Raw genomic sequence first — 17,261 nt, forward strand, 5'->3', positions numbered from 1 at the left:
AATGAGAAACTGTTTTTAGAGACAGCAATTCCCAAATGTGCAATCCATTCTTTTCCCCATACTATTCTTTACTATTTTTAAAATTACAGTAGATGCTCAAATGTACTGTATATTTAAAGGCTTTTTTCTCAATACAATTTCTTTGAAATTCTGTGCTTTAACACAGGTGGATCTGGATTGGAGGCAGATTGTTACATTTATAATATGTAAATGCTAATAGTGACTTAACATCTAATTGGCATATTCACTCAAGCTACAGGAGTAATAGGTAGATAACCTCTTCTTTCCTCATTTTCTAGATGTGTTGCTGAAATGCAGTACCCAGCATGATAGAATTCCTAATTCAGCAACTTTTAGCATGTCAGAAATTGCCTAGCACTGGTCTAGAAGATCAGATCTAGGATCTGGAAATTCAAACTGGAATACATAAGGATTAAATAGTCCAAGCTATTCTATTTAAAGCCATGTGTGCACGCACATGCATGCAGCATTAAATAAGGTAGACAACTTTTCTGAGTTTTGGTAAACACATGCTAGCTTTTCATAGTCGTGTTATACCACAACAGCTACAGCTAGGTTCGCCTATATACATACTAGCACTTGTTTGGTGGGAAATATTGCCCATCTCTTGATTTGTAGAAATGCAGATAAAACAAATAAAGAAAGGCCTTTCACTAGCCGTAAGATTGAGGTGGAAGATTATTTCACTTAATTCTTAATTCACTTATTCTTTCTAAATTTATTAGGTACTATACAGCAGAAGCTGCGAGGGCAGTATACAATAAATATATGGATTAAAAATTAACATAAAAATAGTATAAAACAAGAATGAACTAAATAGCTGCTAAAGGAGCAGAGGCTAAAGCTGGCAATGATTTAGATAAAAGAACCTAATAGACTATCAAAAGATCACCACATGATACTTGATATTGAAAAGACTATAAAGTTGTTGCCAGGGGACTTTGTTTAGGAAAAAAACTCTACCCTTTTAGGGTTGTAGTTGGGAAGAATCTCACATCTTAGATTATGAGATCCACTCTTGCTTCTCTTTTATGCCATTTCTTATCAACCTTATTTCTAGCTAAGATTTTCTTAAGATTGTAGTTGATCAATCACAGTAGATGCCACTAACCATTCTCGGAATTATTTATGCTTTATGCTATTAGAATAAAAGCCTGAAGTGAATCCTGTACATGGTACTTGATTGTTAGGAGCAACTCTGACCATTCCTGTCAACTTCAGAATGGAAATCCCAGAAGCTAAGACTGGATCTGTTTCAAAACAATTCATCAGTGAAGATTTCAAAGCAAGCTCTGGATGTTTATAAATAATCAGAAGAGAATTTTACCTGCAAACCTCTTGGTCATTATCAAGACTCTGTTGTGACTGTTTTAAAGAATTGTACATGGGCTATTTCTGTGTACACACACACACACACACACACACACACACACACACACCAAATAGATCTGAAGAATTGGATCTGAAGAACTGGATCTGAATCACTGTACAGGTTGTTTCGTTCCACAATGGACAAATGAGAGAGTTGTTAAGCTTAACTTTGAACCATAAAGCTCAAACAACCTCCACCCCAGGGGTGAAATAGAATAGAATAGAATAGAATAGAATAGAATAGAATAGAATAGAATAGAATAGAATAGAATAGAATTTTTATTAGCCAAGTGTGATTGGACACACAAGGAATTTGTGCATATGCTCTCAGTGTATATAAAAGATACCTTCATCAAGGTACAACACTTACAACACTTAATGATAGTCATAGGGTACAAATAAGCAATCAGGAAACAATATCAGTATAAATTGTAAGGATACAATTAGTTACAGTCATAAGTGGAAGGAGATGGGTGATGGAAACTATGAGAAGATTAATAGTAGTGCAGACTTAGTGAATAGTTTGACTGTTGAGGGAATTATTTGTTTAGCAGAGTGATGGCGTTTGGGGAAAAAACTTTTCTTGTGTCTAGTTGTTCTGATGTGCAGTGCTCTATAGCGTCATTTTGAGGGTAGGAGTTGAAAAACTTTACGTCCAGGATGTGAGGGATCTGTAAATATTTTCACAGCCCTCTTTTTGATTCGTGCAGTATACAGGTTCTCAATGGAAGTCAGGTTGGCAGCAATTGTTTTTTCTGCAGTTCTAATTATTCTCTGAAGTCTGTGTCTGTCTTGTTGGGTTGCAGAACCAAACCAGACAGTTAGTTCTGACAGGTTCTGGAGAACCAGTAGCTGAAATTTTGAGCAGTTCAGAGAACTGGTGGCAAACACCACCTCTGGCTGGTCCCAGAGTGGGTTGGGAATAGAGATTTTGCAATGTCCTTCCCCCAGGAGTGGGGTGGGAATGGAGATTTTGCAGTATCCTTCCCCTGCCATGCCCATAAAGCCATGCCCACCAAGCCACGCCCACAGAACAGGTAGTAAAAAAATTGGATTTCACCACTGCCCCACCCTTTTATAAACTGCTGTATGAATCTTTCATTAATTTCTTTATCCTTGTCTTATTTAACATTAGGTCATAGGCATTTGTAAATTGTATGTCACATATACATTTGGAAGATCCCTTGTGAGTCTATATTAACTTATATTCCTGCAAGTCTGTCTAGAACTTTTTTGAAACACTTTTGTGGTGACAAGGTGTTTGCAGAAATAACCATATTATTAACCATTCATTTCCAAGCAGACTATATACTCAATATGAGGTGTATTAATCTCAAGTTTTGCTTGACTTCAGCTAATGGTAAAAGTGAATTAGAGTGGCATTTAAAAGATTGGAAGGTTCATTATCCAAACAATATTAAAGTGCACAAAGGAAACAAAATAAATTAGTAGTCATAGCTGGATCATTTTTACTCTAATTTAGAGAAGAAGCAAAGGAGCTGATTGGTTGCTTCTTAGTCAAATCAGTAAAAAGGACTCTAGCAGAAATATTTGCCTTGGGACTAACACTATCTGCATATCTGAAGTTTGTAACTGTGTAGATTATCACACAGAATGTGCCAAACAGATAGGAGCAATTTGTGCAGCAATTCCAGTAATGCCTGAGATTCACCAATATCTGATAATTTAGTCTATCTGAGAAATATCTACCCTTTGCTAGCCTGGCTATGTGTTATGTAACCAAGAAGCTGTTGGTTGATGCAAAGTTGTTATAATCACTGGTGAAATGATAAGATTAGCAGAGGTTTTCATAATAAACACCAAGACCAGAAAAAGCAAGTTGTTTAATAGCCATAGAAAGAACTGGGTTTCCTGACCGAAAAAACAGCTTTTATTTGAACAAAATAAAATTTGGTAAAAATGTAAATAAAACTGAAAGAATAATCTGCCACTAGGTGCTTTTTATATATATTTTTCTTGCAGAAGAAAAGCAAATAATTCTGTCGCTATGGCAGACCAAATGGGAGCCATCTTACCCCCAAATGAATGTTGATTGCAGCACCCTTTACTGGGAAAGATAGGAAAGAAAAACATTCATGTTGCTGGTCAAATGTCTTGAAGATGAGAAAGTTGTACAATCTTTCAAGCCACCACAGGGTTCCTCACTGGTAGATGGAAGTTAGTGAAATGGAAATGATGTGGTTCATTTTGATGAGACACAAGAATGAGTGACAAAGTTCTTTCCTGTTGCCAACGAATCTCTCCTGCACAAGGAACAATGAATTAGTTTCTTTCCAATTTTCTGATGGGTGAACATAATTTCTTATGACAGCATAGCCAGGCCATACAAAGCTGGTTTATAAGTAGGGCATCCCTGTTGTTTAGAATTCTTTCAAAAAATACTTATTCCAGTATATTCAGATTCTTTTCTGCTGAGTTGAATTTAGAACATCAAATCCAGTTTCTTTCTCAGTGCAACATTCTAAGTTACAGCATCTCCCTGCTATTCTCGAGCCCCTGTTTCAACATCCCATGACGTCCACAACCTTTGTAGCTAATTGGTCTTGCTGTTAGGAAGTGTTTTTCCCCTGACATTTGATTGCATTTTTAAAAAAAAATTAACTTCTTTTCCTTTTGACTGATAAGAACTCAGTGGCATTAAAATGACAACCAGGACAGAAAAACACTGAGACTTTGATTTGTGGGAGAATTAAAGAATTAAAGAATCAATAATTCATGGAGAAGACAAGGCTCAGAAAAGTTAAAAAAACCCAAAAACCTTCCTCTTGCCCATCCTCTTCCCAAATTTCCCCAGCTTTTTTTCTTTTGTACGTTTTCATCTGTAAATGAAGGCAACAATAAGTGAGGACATTTGAGTCAGAAACAAAGGTATTTAATTAACAGTAATGTTTATTTTTCAATGCCAGATAATTGTTCGATTTTAGAATGGGGCAGAAAACATTAATCTTCCTGTTCTCAGTTCCAGAACTAATCAGAAAATAGTGATACGTTCCTGGCAGAAAGCAATTAATTGAGCTTTGAACTCATTGAAAGATGAAACTAATCTTACTGCCATCTGATTCCCATTGTTAATGGAAACAATGCAAAGAGTCACTTTCTTTTTGGTCCATTTGAAATTTATTTAATAAAGAACAAAAAAGTTTGTATTAAGACTGTAGACTAGCACAAGATAATTATTTTAATCTTTCTGGATTACGTGATAGTGTCTTGTCTCAATGCCGACTAACAATAAATGTATATCACAATCAAGTTTCCTGCCTAGATCCAACTACTGAAAAAATAGTTTAATGCTCCACTGTGGGTTTTAAGAACTTAAATTATTTAAGTAGGCTTCTAAAGATTATCCATTAGTACTGTAAAAACTGGACCTACCATTTTTTTACATTAGTGTTTATTGTTTTCCATTTAGCCATTTTTCAAAGGGAGTAAATATTTTACCAAAGGAACAATCAAAAGTAATTATTTTGTCATTATTTTAAATTAAAGCTTGCCACTTACTATTCTAATTACTCGGCATATCCTTACTCATTTATTGGTGTTTGAAAGTTAGGAATTGTTGCTTGAGATCCTTTGCAAATAGAATATTGATGTGGCTTATCCTTAAATGATATGTATAATTTCAGTCTAAAATTAATTGACTGAGATTCATTTTAAAATGAAGTCATTTCAAGGTTTTTAATTGTTAAAGCTGTACTAATAGTAATGGAATTAGGTGGTCTGATTTGTTTTCTAATGAAAAAAACAAGTTTCAAGATAGAGAATTCCAAGTGTAAGAGACTTCACAAATAGACTTCACAACATCTCCCATTCCACAGCAAATTGAGTTGCCCCATCTCTATTTTGTCTGTCACCCAAATGTCTGCCTCTCTCTACCCAAATCTGTTCACCCCAAAATAATCTGAATTGCTGACTGATGCCTAATACTGATTGTTCATCCAGACAATTAAGCTTACAGATATGAAAATGTTGCAGAAGGAACTATTGAAGGAGCTCTGCACACAGATATCATCTACCACTCCCATGAATGCTCATTGCCAAGTAAACCTTCTGATGGATCAAATATTCCAGTTTGTCCTTCCAGCACTGAGAGTTCAAAATGCATTAAAAAATTTCCATCACTGAAATGGTGTTGATGGAGAAGTGTGTAAAGTGAAGTGCAACATTCTAGAACTGGAAGAGCATGATGTACAAATAGATGCATTTTTAACATGGCAGCAAGTTGTAAACAAAAAGTTATAGAACAAATCTGTACTGTATTACCATGGAAAAAGGTTCAGTAAACTTGATATCCAGCTTCTTAAATACATGCATGTGGGGAAGAAATATCAGGTGAGTTTCTCCAATAGTGGTTAGGAAGTCCTTCTGGCTAACCTTTTTGCCATCGCATGCCAGGAGGAAGTGGGTGGGGGGTGGTCATGCGCATGTGTGCCCACACCCATAATTCTATGCGCCTCACCCTTGCGCATGCATGTGTGATCCCCCCCGCTCACCCCACTCCTGGCATGCAATGGCCTGGTACGCCCCCTTTTCTCTCTCAACTGGCTCCAGAGCCTTTGTAGAAGTCGGGGGGCGGGCAAAAACGGCCTTCCCCACTCCATCCCCCGAGGTCCTATGGAGGCTGAAAACGGTCCATTTGCCAATTTCTGGTGGGACCAGAAGTTGGCAAACGAACCATTTTCAGCCTCCAGAGGACCTCTGGGGCAGTGGTGAAATGCTACCGGATTGGACCGGATCGGGCGAGTAGGTAGCGGAGATTGGTTCTGGTTCGCCGATCTGGTAGCAATCGCTAGCTGGCCACACCCCCGAACCAGTCCACGACCCGCAATCCAGCCTTTGCAACCGGGACACCGGGACACCGGGAAGGCAACTCGCCACCTGCTCACCCTTAGGTCAGGGGTCGGGGCCCATTCCCCGAGGCCCCAGAGACGCCACTTGCCCCAACCGGGTCAGGGAATGCACCATTCCCCGACTCCGGCCTTTCCCTGGAGCAGCCGCTCGCTCTTCCTTCACCCACTTGCTGCCTGCTCACCGCCTGTTCGCCCTTCGCCTTTGGTCAGGGCCCAGGGATACCTCATTACGCTCCATGGCTTAGGACCGGGGTATTTACGGGATCGCCTTCTGCCACCATTTGTCTCCCACCGACCCGTGCGCTCCCACAGAGAGGGTCTCCTCAGGGTGCCGTCTGCCAAACAATGTTGGCTGGCTGCCCCCAGGGGGAGGGCCTTCTCTGTGGGGGCTCCTACCCTCTGGAACGAACTTCCCCCAGGACTTCGTCAACTCCCTGATCTCCGGACCTTCCGCCGTGAGCTGAAGACGTATCTATTCTTCCGCGCTGGACTGGCATAAAATTAGTTTTATTATTTGTATTTTAACTGGGGTTTTATGGTTTTATTTTAATTATGGGCCAAATTTAATAAGTTTTTTATCATTGTTTTTATTGTATTGTACTTATTTATTGTCGATTTTACTTGGCTGTAAACCGCCCTGAGTCCTTCGGGAGAAGGGTGGTATACAAATTAAATTATTATTATTATTATTATTATTATTATTATTATTATTATTATTATCATCATCATCATCATTATCATTATCATTATCATTATCATTATCATTATTATTATTATTCCCCTGAAACCCCGGAGCCACCCCCTGCTCATTGCCTGCCTCAACCGGGTTGGGGAATGCAGCATTCCCCAACACCAGCCTTGTCCCAGAGCCGCCGCCCTCTCTTCCTTCGCCACGCAGCGTATACTTACTTTCTTCCAGCGGCTGGCTGCCAGGAAAGGCAAGCATCCAAAAGTTACTGGAGTCCCTCTACTTGAATATGCCGCTGCCATTGCTGCTTGTTCCATGCACCGGCTGCACAAACGCACACCATTTATTTCATTTATTTATCAGCAGCAGGTTGGGTGTGTGCTTGCACAGCCAGCGCATAGACCAAGGCGGCATATTCAAGGAGAGCAACTCCGGTAACTTTTGGACGCTTGCCTTTCCTGGCAGCCAGCCGCTGGAAGAAAGTAAGTATATGCCGCGTGGTGAAGGAAGAGCGGGCAGCGGCTCCAGGACAAGGCTGGTGCACCATTGCACCATTCCCCGACCCGGTTGAGGAAGCGGCAAGCAGGGGATGACTTTGGGGCCTCAGGGAATGGGGCGTCCCTTGGCCCATTTTCCTTACTGGGTTCTGTGGGCGTGGCTTGGTGGGGGGGGTTGTGACTGAGTGGGCATGGCTGTGAGTGACATTGAGTTGGCCATGCCCACTCAGTCACAGGACACACCCACCCACCAAGCCACACCCACAGAATAGGTAGCAAAAGATTTTAGATTTTACCCCTGCTCTGGGGGATGGGGAAGGATTTTTTGCCTTCCCCAGATTCCTAGAGAGGTCCTGGAGGCTGGGGACAGCAAAAACAGGCCTTCTGGTCCTACCGGAAATTGGCAAATGGGCCATTTTCGACCTCTGGAGGACTTCCGAGGGGGGAGCCATTTTTGCCCGACTCCTAGAGAGGCTCTGGAGCTAGCCCCCCACCCCGAGGCCCTCTGGAAACAGGAAAAAGCCTGTTTCCCTACTTCTGGTGGGCCCAGCAGGCCTGAAAATCAGCTGGCCGGCATGCATATGCATGCCAGAGCTTAGTTCACGTGCCCACTGATATGGCTACGCATGCCATCTGTGGTGCACATGCCATAAGTTCGCCATCATGGTTCTAGTTGATGAAAGTAGAAAGCTTGTAGGATATTTCAGTGCAATCCTCTTGATTCATAAGGAAGTGCTGAACTTCTTGGAGATGTAGAAGAAGGGGGCACTGGAAAGCATTCGAGCAAAAGATCAGATGACAGTTATAAGTGGCCACAGACATGCAATTATGTCAGCTGAGTGGAGGTATCCACTCACTTATTATAACTCAATATAGTTCTAGATAAAAGATTTGTCTAGATGTCTTTCTCATAATTTAGATAGCAACAAAAGTAGTATTCTAAGGTGCAATTTGTCCTCTCTGTAGTTTATTTGGAAGATGGATCAAGCTTAATATCCAGTAACTGAAACAACTTTCAAAATGTGCCACAAATTGATGGCATTTGCAAGATATTGGGCAAACTCTTGTTCAAGAAAGCTACGCTAACTCAAAGCTCAAGAGAGATCACAACAGATAATAAAATATGCAATTTTAAAAAAGAATTCACCACCATCAGAATGATATTCAGACCTTTGACACAGGATTGCTCAGTTATAAATTGTATTCCAATGCCTTGTAACAGTCTGGTAAGTTGCTGGACAGATATTTTGAATATTGACAGTGTTACAAGATGAGATATTAGCTAAATCAAGACCACCTTAAGTTATAAAGAAGGACATGGGTCATTTTAAATCCTCCAAAATAACTAGTAGGCTCACCACAGTACTATATCTTAAAACTGTGATTAAATTCAAAATTAAGTCACTTTAGCACTGCATATACATGACAGGAAGATGTAATTTGACTTATTTCTGATAAACAGAATCAGAACAATTGTCTGAATACTCAAACGTCACATTGATGAGGGTTTTTTCAGAAAATTCCATTGACTCATATCCAGGGAAAAATATACAAAGTTATAACTGTAGCATTGTTTTGTAACACTACAATGCTTGTCTTTTGTTCTTTGGTTTAATATGAAATTTCTTATAACAGTAAGTTCTGTGAATGGAATAGATCTTGCTTTCATAAGAGAATGTTCCATATAATTTTGATGATAGAACATTTAGAACCTGCTTCAAAACTTTTTATCTGCTTATTTCCTATCTTTTATTTATATTGCACAGATTCCAGAATCAAAACTACATTCAGGCCTCAAAAACGAATCTCCAGAAGGATACTATGAAGAAGCTGAGCCTTACAGTGTTTCTATGAACGGTACATAACTGTATATTTCTAGAGTTTTATTGCTGTTTTGTTCAGTTGCATTCTGGAAAGAAAAATGTTATTTCTAAAAACTATCAGTTCAATCGCATGGCAGAAGAGATGTTTATTTATTTATTTATTTATAATTTAATTTGTATACCACCCTTCTCCCGAAGGACTCAGGGCGGTTTACAGCCATATTTAAAACACAGAATACAAACAGCAAGTTTAAAATATAATTAAAAACAAATATTTAAATAGACCGAATCAAAACTAAAACGGTCATAGGCCGACATAAAACCCATTTAAAATTACAATGTAAAATTATGCTTAGGCCAGTCCCGCACGATGAAATAATAAAGTCTTAAGTTCACGTTTGAAGGTCCGGAGGTCGGGGAATTGCCGTAACCCCAGAGGCAGCTCATTCCAAATAATAAATATTTAATATTTTATAAAATATAAAATTGCAAATGTTGAGATTTACATCTATGATTATGATACTACTAAGTAAATTTTGAAAAAGAACATTAAATGACAGAATTACCTAGGTTATATTCAGCTCAATATGATATTGATACCATTTTAGTTAGATTTTCCCCTTGGTATAATACGTTTTACAGACCTCTCTATGGGGACGTTAAGACTTTATGTATTCATGCTGCATCTTTCTCCTCTATTTAAAATGCATTGCCTCAGCTCTTCAGACAGCATGGGTAGGTTTTTGAGCTAGTTTGACCTTGCTCTGCCCATTGATTCTAATGATTGCAGTGCTGAGGTCTCCCAAGCTGAGCTGCAACACTATCAGCACCACAAGTAAATCATGACAATCAATATATGCTGTATCCTTCGGACTACATATTGAATGCTAGCTATTTAGCCGGAATCAGCACCATCTGATTTTATTTGTTCTGATCATAATCATAAAGAGCTTGTTTTAAGTTTTTTAGAAGACTGGTTCTAATTATCACTATATGTTTTAGAGAAATTGTGCTCCCAATTGTTAAAATAATTTAATTCACTGACCAGTGAGATTCATGTTCAGAAGTTTTTCTTTTTTTCCTTTTTCATCTCTCATCGTGCAGATCTTTATGTTAAGTTTATGGCTACTGGGACCAGACCAATGTCCAGGTTACTGAGAGAATAATATGTGCTATGTTAACTATGGGTCTGGCATGTTTTAAAATCTGAATATTCATGCCCCAGCTGTCAGTTGTTTTGTGAGAGTCTTTCACCAGACTGCCCTCAATCTTATTTTCATCCTTAAAATGTATCCATGTTAGGAGCATTAACAAAGGAACAGTACCAGGTATAGATTTTTGAAAGCAATACCTTAATTAGTCACAATCAATTATAACCACTTGGTGCTTCTAAGCAGAACATTTTTGCTTTTTTGCTGGGAGCAACTCTCTCCCAGCATTCAGAAGCTCATTCTTGAGGCTTATTGAATTGCAGCTGGGGAACAGCATGCAGCTCAGAGACTCTAAGTTCTCCTATCATAATCTAAATTCAAGAGTACAAGAAAACTGATTGGAGATAAAGTCAAATGAAAAAAGTCAGAGCTTTGTGTCCACAAGTCTCAGAAGAAGAACAGGGTATGGAAACAATTAGTTTATCCAATTCATAGCATTTTTCTCTGTGAATACAAGAATAAAATGACCTTTTTGTGTCCCATATCTTTAACTGTGATTAAATTCAAGATTCAGTCTATCACTGCATCTACATGATAGGAAAATGTAATTTGACTTATTTCTGATGAACAGAATCAGAACAATTCTCTGAATAATCAAACATCACATTGATGAGGGTTTGTCAGAAAATTCCTCACTGTGAATGCAAAGATAAAATGGCCTTGATTCATCTAGTCATGCCAATTCTTTGTCAGGAATGCTCACCAGATAACAATGGGCCAAGTGCTTTCTTAAGTGCAACCTGCCTCGCAGGATTGTTGTATGGGGAAAGGCCAGAGGACTGAGTGCAGTATTTGGTGCATTAAGCTTCTAAAGGAAATCTAGTAAACAAATTCACACTGGCTACTGGTAGCCTTCCGGGTGCAATTCAAGGTTTTGGTTATCATCTTTAAAGCGCTCCATGGCTTAGGACCGGGATACCTTCGAGACCGCCTTCTGCCACCGATTGCCTCCCAACGACCTGTGCGCTCCCACAGAGCGGGCCTCCTCAGGGTGCCGTCGACCAAACAATGTAGGTTGGCAACCCCCAGGGGGAGGGCCTTCTCTGTGGCAGCACCAGCCCTGTGGAACGAGCTTTCTCCGGGATTACGACAACTCCCCGACCTCCGGACCTTCAGACGTGAACTGAAGACTTTATTATTTCAACGCGCTAGACTAGCCTAAGAATAAAATGTTTTAGCTAAATTTTAACGGGTTTTTAACTGGTTTTGTACTGTTTTTAGTGATTTGGCTATGATAATAATTAGTTTTAATTGGGTTTTAATGTTTATTTATTATACTGTCTTTTAATATGCCTGTGAACCGCCCTGAGTCCTACGGGAGATGGTGCGGTATAAAAGTATGATTAATAAATAAATAAATAAATAAATAAGTATATTTCATTTCTATGGAGATTCTCAGTCATCCAATATCATGGTTGCCCCAAAGATGCTTTTTCAAGGCAACTGGACTTTCTTGTTTTTCTTTGAAGACGTTTCACTTTTCATCCAAGAAGCTTCTTCAGCTGACAATCAAGACAGCAATCTCCAGTGGGTTTATTGCTCTGGGACTGAATAGGTGTCATCTCCCTACTCGTGATCACGAAGCAGCTTATTTTGTGCAAGAATAAAAATACAGCTGAAAATTTAAAACATCTCCATTGATTTGCGAAGTAGGAGAGATTCTACAAATCAGAAAGTAGGGCTGTGCAGTGCTTTGGACTTGATTACAGAAGGGAGCTTTGGGGTATACAGGAGAGTGAACATGGCACCTGTCCATTCCTTCTCAGTTCTGTGAAAAGGCACAACTGCTTTAAAGAACTTCAGGGTATCCTATATTGACATCTTTAGGGAACCTCACATCGCTCTGACAATTATTTGTAGTGTATATTAGTGTAAAATAATGTAAATAATTTGCAGTGCAAATTTCATCCTATTAAAAAAAAGACACAAAGTCTTCAACAACAATGAGGACTTCTATGGCTATAGCAAAATGAAGGATGATGATGATGATGATGATGATGAGGAGGAGGAGGAGGAGGAGGAAGAAGAAGAAGAAGAGCTGAGGTGGCACAATGGTTACAGTGCAGTACTGCAGGCTACTTCAGCTGACTGCTAGCTGCAGTTCAGCAGATCGAATCTTACCGGCACAAGGTTGACTCAGCCTTCCATCCTTCCAAGGTAGGTAAAATGAGGACCCAGATTGTTGGGGGCAATATGCTAACCCACCTAGAGAGGGCTGTAAAAGCACTATGAAGTGGTATATAAGTCTAATTGCCATTTCTATTGCTATGATGATATCTATTCATTCAAATCTGACTTTTGGCAATTCTATGGGCTAGGTTTCTTCCAATCTTGCACTATTTCTTTGTGTTTTTCTATACCCTGGCTGGTGTCAGCTTCGATGGTGTTCAGCCATCATGTTCTCTGAAGGCCTGGTTTCCTTTTACTGCTAATTCATCCAAACATAATTGCTTTCTCCAGTGAATTCCCCCATATGGCATGACCAAAGTAAGTGAGGCGCATTTCATCTTCTACTGACATTACTGGTGTTATCCACTCCAGTACTTGTTTGTTAGTCACCTTTGCTGTAATATTTTTTCTATGTGTGAGTAAGGCTCATGAAATAAATATTAGCCCCTCCCCACCAAAATTAAATGCTGGCTTCCACATGAAGAAATTAGTGATCAGAGCAAAAATCAGGAAAAAAAAATAGGGTGACGTGGAATAAGTTTAAACTGTTCATTGCACTATGTTCAGTATTAGCTAGTCCAAGTGAATTTACTCGTAGTATGGTATCTTCAGACTTTCCTTTTCCTCTGTTTCCTGTTTTTTATAATATTCAGGTTTTTTTTTTAAAAAGAGGAAGTCATTATTTTAATGCAAGATAAGTTATAACTACAGTTCTTTTGTTACTAGTTATCCTGGCTAAAAGTAATGGATATTGAAATCTTAAGACATTTGAAGACCATCAATTTGCATGATGTAGCAGAACATAGAATTTATAAAAGTGATATATTATATAATTTCAAATTGAATAAAATCCATGTGTAATATGCATATTATTAAAACATATCACTGTGATATTTATTTCATATCACGACAGCTTGGTTGGATTACAATAGGATTGTTGACTATACAGATACTCAAATTATCAGTGTACTAGTTTTATCAAAATTAATGCAAGGGTTGATGGGTATATGGTTGAAAGAAAAGGTTAGGGATAGATCATAATGGAGAAAATCTACCTATTTTCTAGGGGTCAAAAACAACCTGATGGCACATAAACAATTATTTCCTATAAATGTGATTCACTTTTCAAATTATATTAGGGTTTGATTTATGATTGCAGCCTATATGTGCTGGCTGTTATTATCAAATTTAAAAATTGGATTGAATAATGATCTTCTGCATGCTGATCAAAGTGGAATGTGGGTAAAGTTACCATATTTTCTTCAGCATGTTAGATGGTTTAAACTTAACAAGTTCTCAAGCCATCTTTATCTTTACCTCTGTTTATCTTTGTTATACATCTTGGAATGCTTTGGAGCTTATAGAGTGGAGGAAAGCAAAATCGAATCCCTTGCTAACCTGGATGTAAATGTAATGGTCTCTTTCCCAGATGATGAAGCAGTCAGCAGCTCCTATGAATCCTACGATGAAGAAGAGAGCAGTAAAGGCAAGTCAGCCCCTCATCAGTGGCCATCGCCTGAAGCATCTATTGAACTTATGAAAGATGCCCGGATCTGTGCTTTTCTCTGGAGAAAGAAATGGTTGGGCCAGTGGGCCAAACAGCTTTGCATGATTAAAGACAACAGACTGTTGGTAAGTATTTGGTGAGCCAGAAAGTATGTTTAAAATATGAATTATTCTTGAAGTTTTTCTGTTAAAACTTTAAACATGAAGAATTCAGAAAGGAGAGGTGGCAAATAAATTCAAAGAGTCTATTTCATCTACGAACTTGATTCCTCCAGATACTTCTGGGAATCCTACAAGTAGGATGTAAAGGCAACTTTACTTTTTACAATAGGTAATTTTCAGATGTTTTGGACTACAAATTTTATTATCCTACCTCTGACAGTCATTTAGTAGGTTATGGAACGTTTCTTGGTTTTCTGTTCTTGAAATACGAGCTAATTATACTCAAGACTAGAAGTGTTTGCAGAAGAGCTGTTTGGGCAGATAGGGAGGGACGAACATGGTATGTTAACAGGTATAGTTCATAGTATGAGACAGGAAGAAACCACAAATGTAGAGCCAAGGTAACCCTTGTCACTCCTTATTCTATTCTCTATTCCAATATATTTGTTGAGAAAGCAGCATGTGTGGATCATATGTACACTTGTGGGAGAAGTATAGTATAAAGGAATACTGTAATTAAGAGGTTTTAATGCTTGAGATAAATAACAAACTGTTTCTCCCTCCCCCTCAATATCATTTCAACATTGGTGATGACAATGTATGCTTGAATACCGATATATCTAAACTTAGTTAAATGGCACATTAAAATTTGTATTAAATGTGAAGGTTGGTTCCTTCTACTCTTATTGGATAGTTTTAATTCTGTTTTCATTCATTATTTCATGAAACATTTGTTTCATAATTTCCACATGAAAAACATGTCAGCTGGCTTTACTTTAAATAAATATTACTTATTAGCTGTAAATAGCAAGCCTATCTCTAGTTATTAGATATTTAGTAAATAGCAAGTCTATTTCTTTAGATATCGATGTTAGGCAGGTTTAGTCCCCATTAATCATGGCATGACTTGGCTGTACAAATTCTTCTATTTGAAGTATTTGCCTGTCCACCATAATAGATAAGGTAGGCATATTCCAACTCCTTTCCCTTAAACATTTCCATATGTGGCTCTTTAGAAGAGTGTCTTTTCTTTTGCAATTTCTGTCCTATGGAGCACTGTTGCCCCTGAGACCAGCAGCCCTCCCTCTTCTAACCTTCAGGAGAGCAATTAAGATCTGGCTCTTTCCCCAAGGGTTGCAACAGGGTGGGTTCAGAGTGGGATGAGACTGTGTTGTGTATCATCTGGGAAGTGTGGTTGTGGGGCCAAGTTTTTCTTTTTTTTCCTTTTAGTTTTATCATTTTTTTGTTTTATTATTATTTATTGTTTGATTGGTTGTAAGCCACCCAAGATTGGTTTTAAGATGGGCAGCTGAACAAATGTTTTAAATAAGTTTAAAGAAAGTAATAAATAATCTTACTATATTTCTTTTGTTCCCAGTGCTACAAGACTTCCAAAGACCATAGTCCTCAACTGGATGTTAATTTGGTAAGCTGCAGTGTCATTCACAAGGAGAAGAATCTGAGAAAGCAAGAACATAAGCTGAAGATCATTCCTATGAATGCAGACGTGATTGTCTTGGGTTTGCAAAGTAAAGACCAAGCAGAACAATGGCTCAGAGTGAGTGGAACCTTTTTTTTTTTTTTTGGCAATGCCCATTACTCCAGGGGCAGGGATTTGTTGAAGCCACAATTGCAAATGCCAATACTGAACTTGGCATCCAGTATTCTTGTGCTTTGCCAGTCATGTGATTTAAGGCTGCTCCTTAAACATGCACACAATGCCTTTAGGATACTTGATGAATTCACTGGAGCCCAAGGGCAAATGTATGAATTAGAAGAGCAAACCTCCTTGTTAAATTAATATATTTTTAGAGAATTTTCAATAACATTAATTTAAATTTTATACAGGTAGTCCTTGAGTTATGACCACTCACTTGGCAACCATTTAAAGTTATGATGGCACCAAGTCAGTGGTGCTTACAACTGGTCCTCTAAATTCCAGGTTTACTTACACATTACTGTGCTTCTAAGCTTTTCAAGGGATAAATGTTCAATGTTATGGGGCCATGCCCTTGCTGTTTGATATTTCTGTACTTATTATTTTGATTTTCTGCATCTGGATCATCTTGATTTTCCATACCGAAGACCTCTGAACTGAGGTTAGCTGTAAAAACACAAGAAAATGCTTAATAATTTATAGTCAAGTAAAAATGTCCAAGTACAAAGCAAGTACATGCTGTTTGGTAAATCTTTTAAAAGCACAAGAACACTGGCTGGCAAGCCTCTGTTTCTAAATTAAACTAACCACAGCAAAAAATACATGTATGCACTCATATTGATATAACACAGGGTTACTTTGTCAGGCCAAACGGAGGTAATCTTCTATGCCTCTTGTGAGTGGTCAGCACAGCACAGAAACTAAAATCATTTTCTTCTTCTAATAGGTGAAAGAGGATTTTTTTAAAAAATGCTGTTGGCTCATGTAGTGTTTTGTATCTTGATATCTCTACTGACATGCCCAGAGACTGTTACATAAGAAATCATTCCTAATTAGAGTAGAACAATGGAGGGGGTTGCCCAGCACATCCTCTGATTTGGTGTGCTGTTTATATATGTGTCCTAGGCTTCACTCTCAAGCAGAAGTTTCTGAAATAGCTCAACTTCCATATCTCTAACTTCAAAATTGCTTTGCTTAAATTAAATTATGCTTCAGTTAAAATTAGCCAAATGCTTTTCAGCACAGAAGAAGATAAAAGCTGTAGCTGGCTATAAGACATGAAATTATTTACATTATGGTTTTCCCCTCCTAGGTAATCCAAGAAACAAGTGGTCTCTATCCAGAGGGGCCGTGTGAAGGAAATCAGTACATTCCAGACTTCCAGCGGTTCAATAATCCAAAAGTATGTCTTATCTTTTGAAAGGGATGCTTAGAAAATAGCTCTTAAATCTTCCGTTGCATAATATTTTAAAACTACTTGATTATATAAGGGAAGTAATTCCCACCA

General features: G+C 38.4%; 1 protein-coding gene across 3 annotated transcripts in view; it reads left to right on the forward strand.

Annotated features, from left to right (window-relative positions):
- Positions 1–17,261, forward strand: part of AFAP1L2 (actin filament associated protein 1 like 2) — a 93,125-nt gene that overhangs the window by 53,794 nt on the left and 22,070 nt on the right. For all 3 annotated transcript variants that reach the window (XM_058188602.1, XM_058188603.1, XM_058188601.1), the window contains 4 exons: positions 9,212–9,302; positions 14,078–14,280; positions 15,695–15,874; positions 17,067–17,156. In XM_058188602.1, the coding sequence (XP_058044585.1) occupies positions 9,212–9,302; positions 14,078–14,280; positions 15,695–15,874; positions 17,067–17,156 (564 nt within the window). The remainder of the gene's footprint in view (positions 1–9,211; positions 9,303–14,077; positions 14,281–15,694; positions 15,875–17,066; positions 17,157–17,261) is intronic.

This window comes from Ahaetulla prasina, chromosome 6 (genome assembly GCF_028640845.1).
Source record: "Ahaetulla prasina isolate Xishuangbanna chromosome 6, ASM2864084v1, whole genome shotgun sequence".
NCBI classification, from domain to species: Eukaryota; Metazoa; Chordata; class Lepidosauria; order Squamata; family Colubridae; genus Ahaetulla; species Ahaetulla prasina.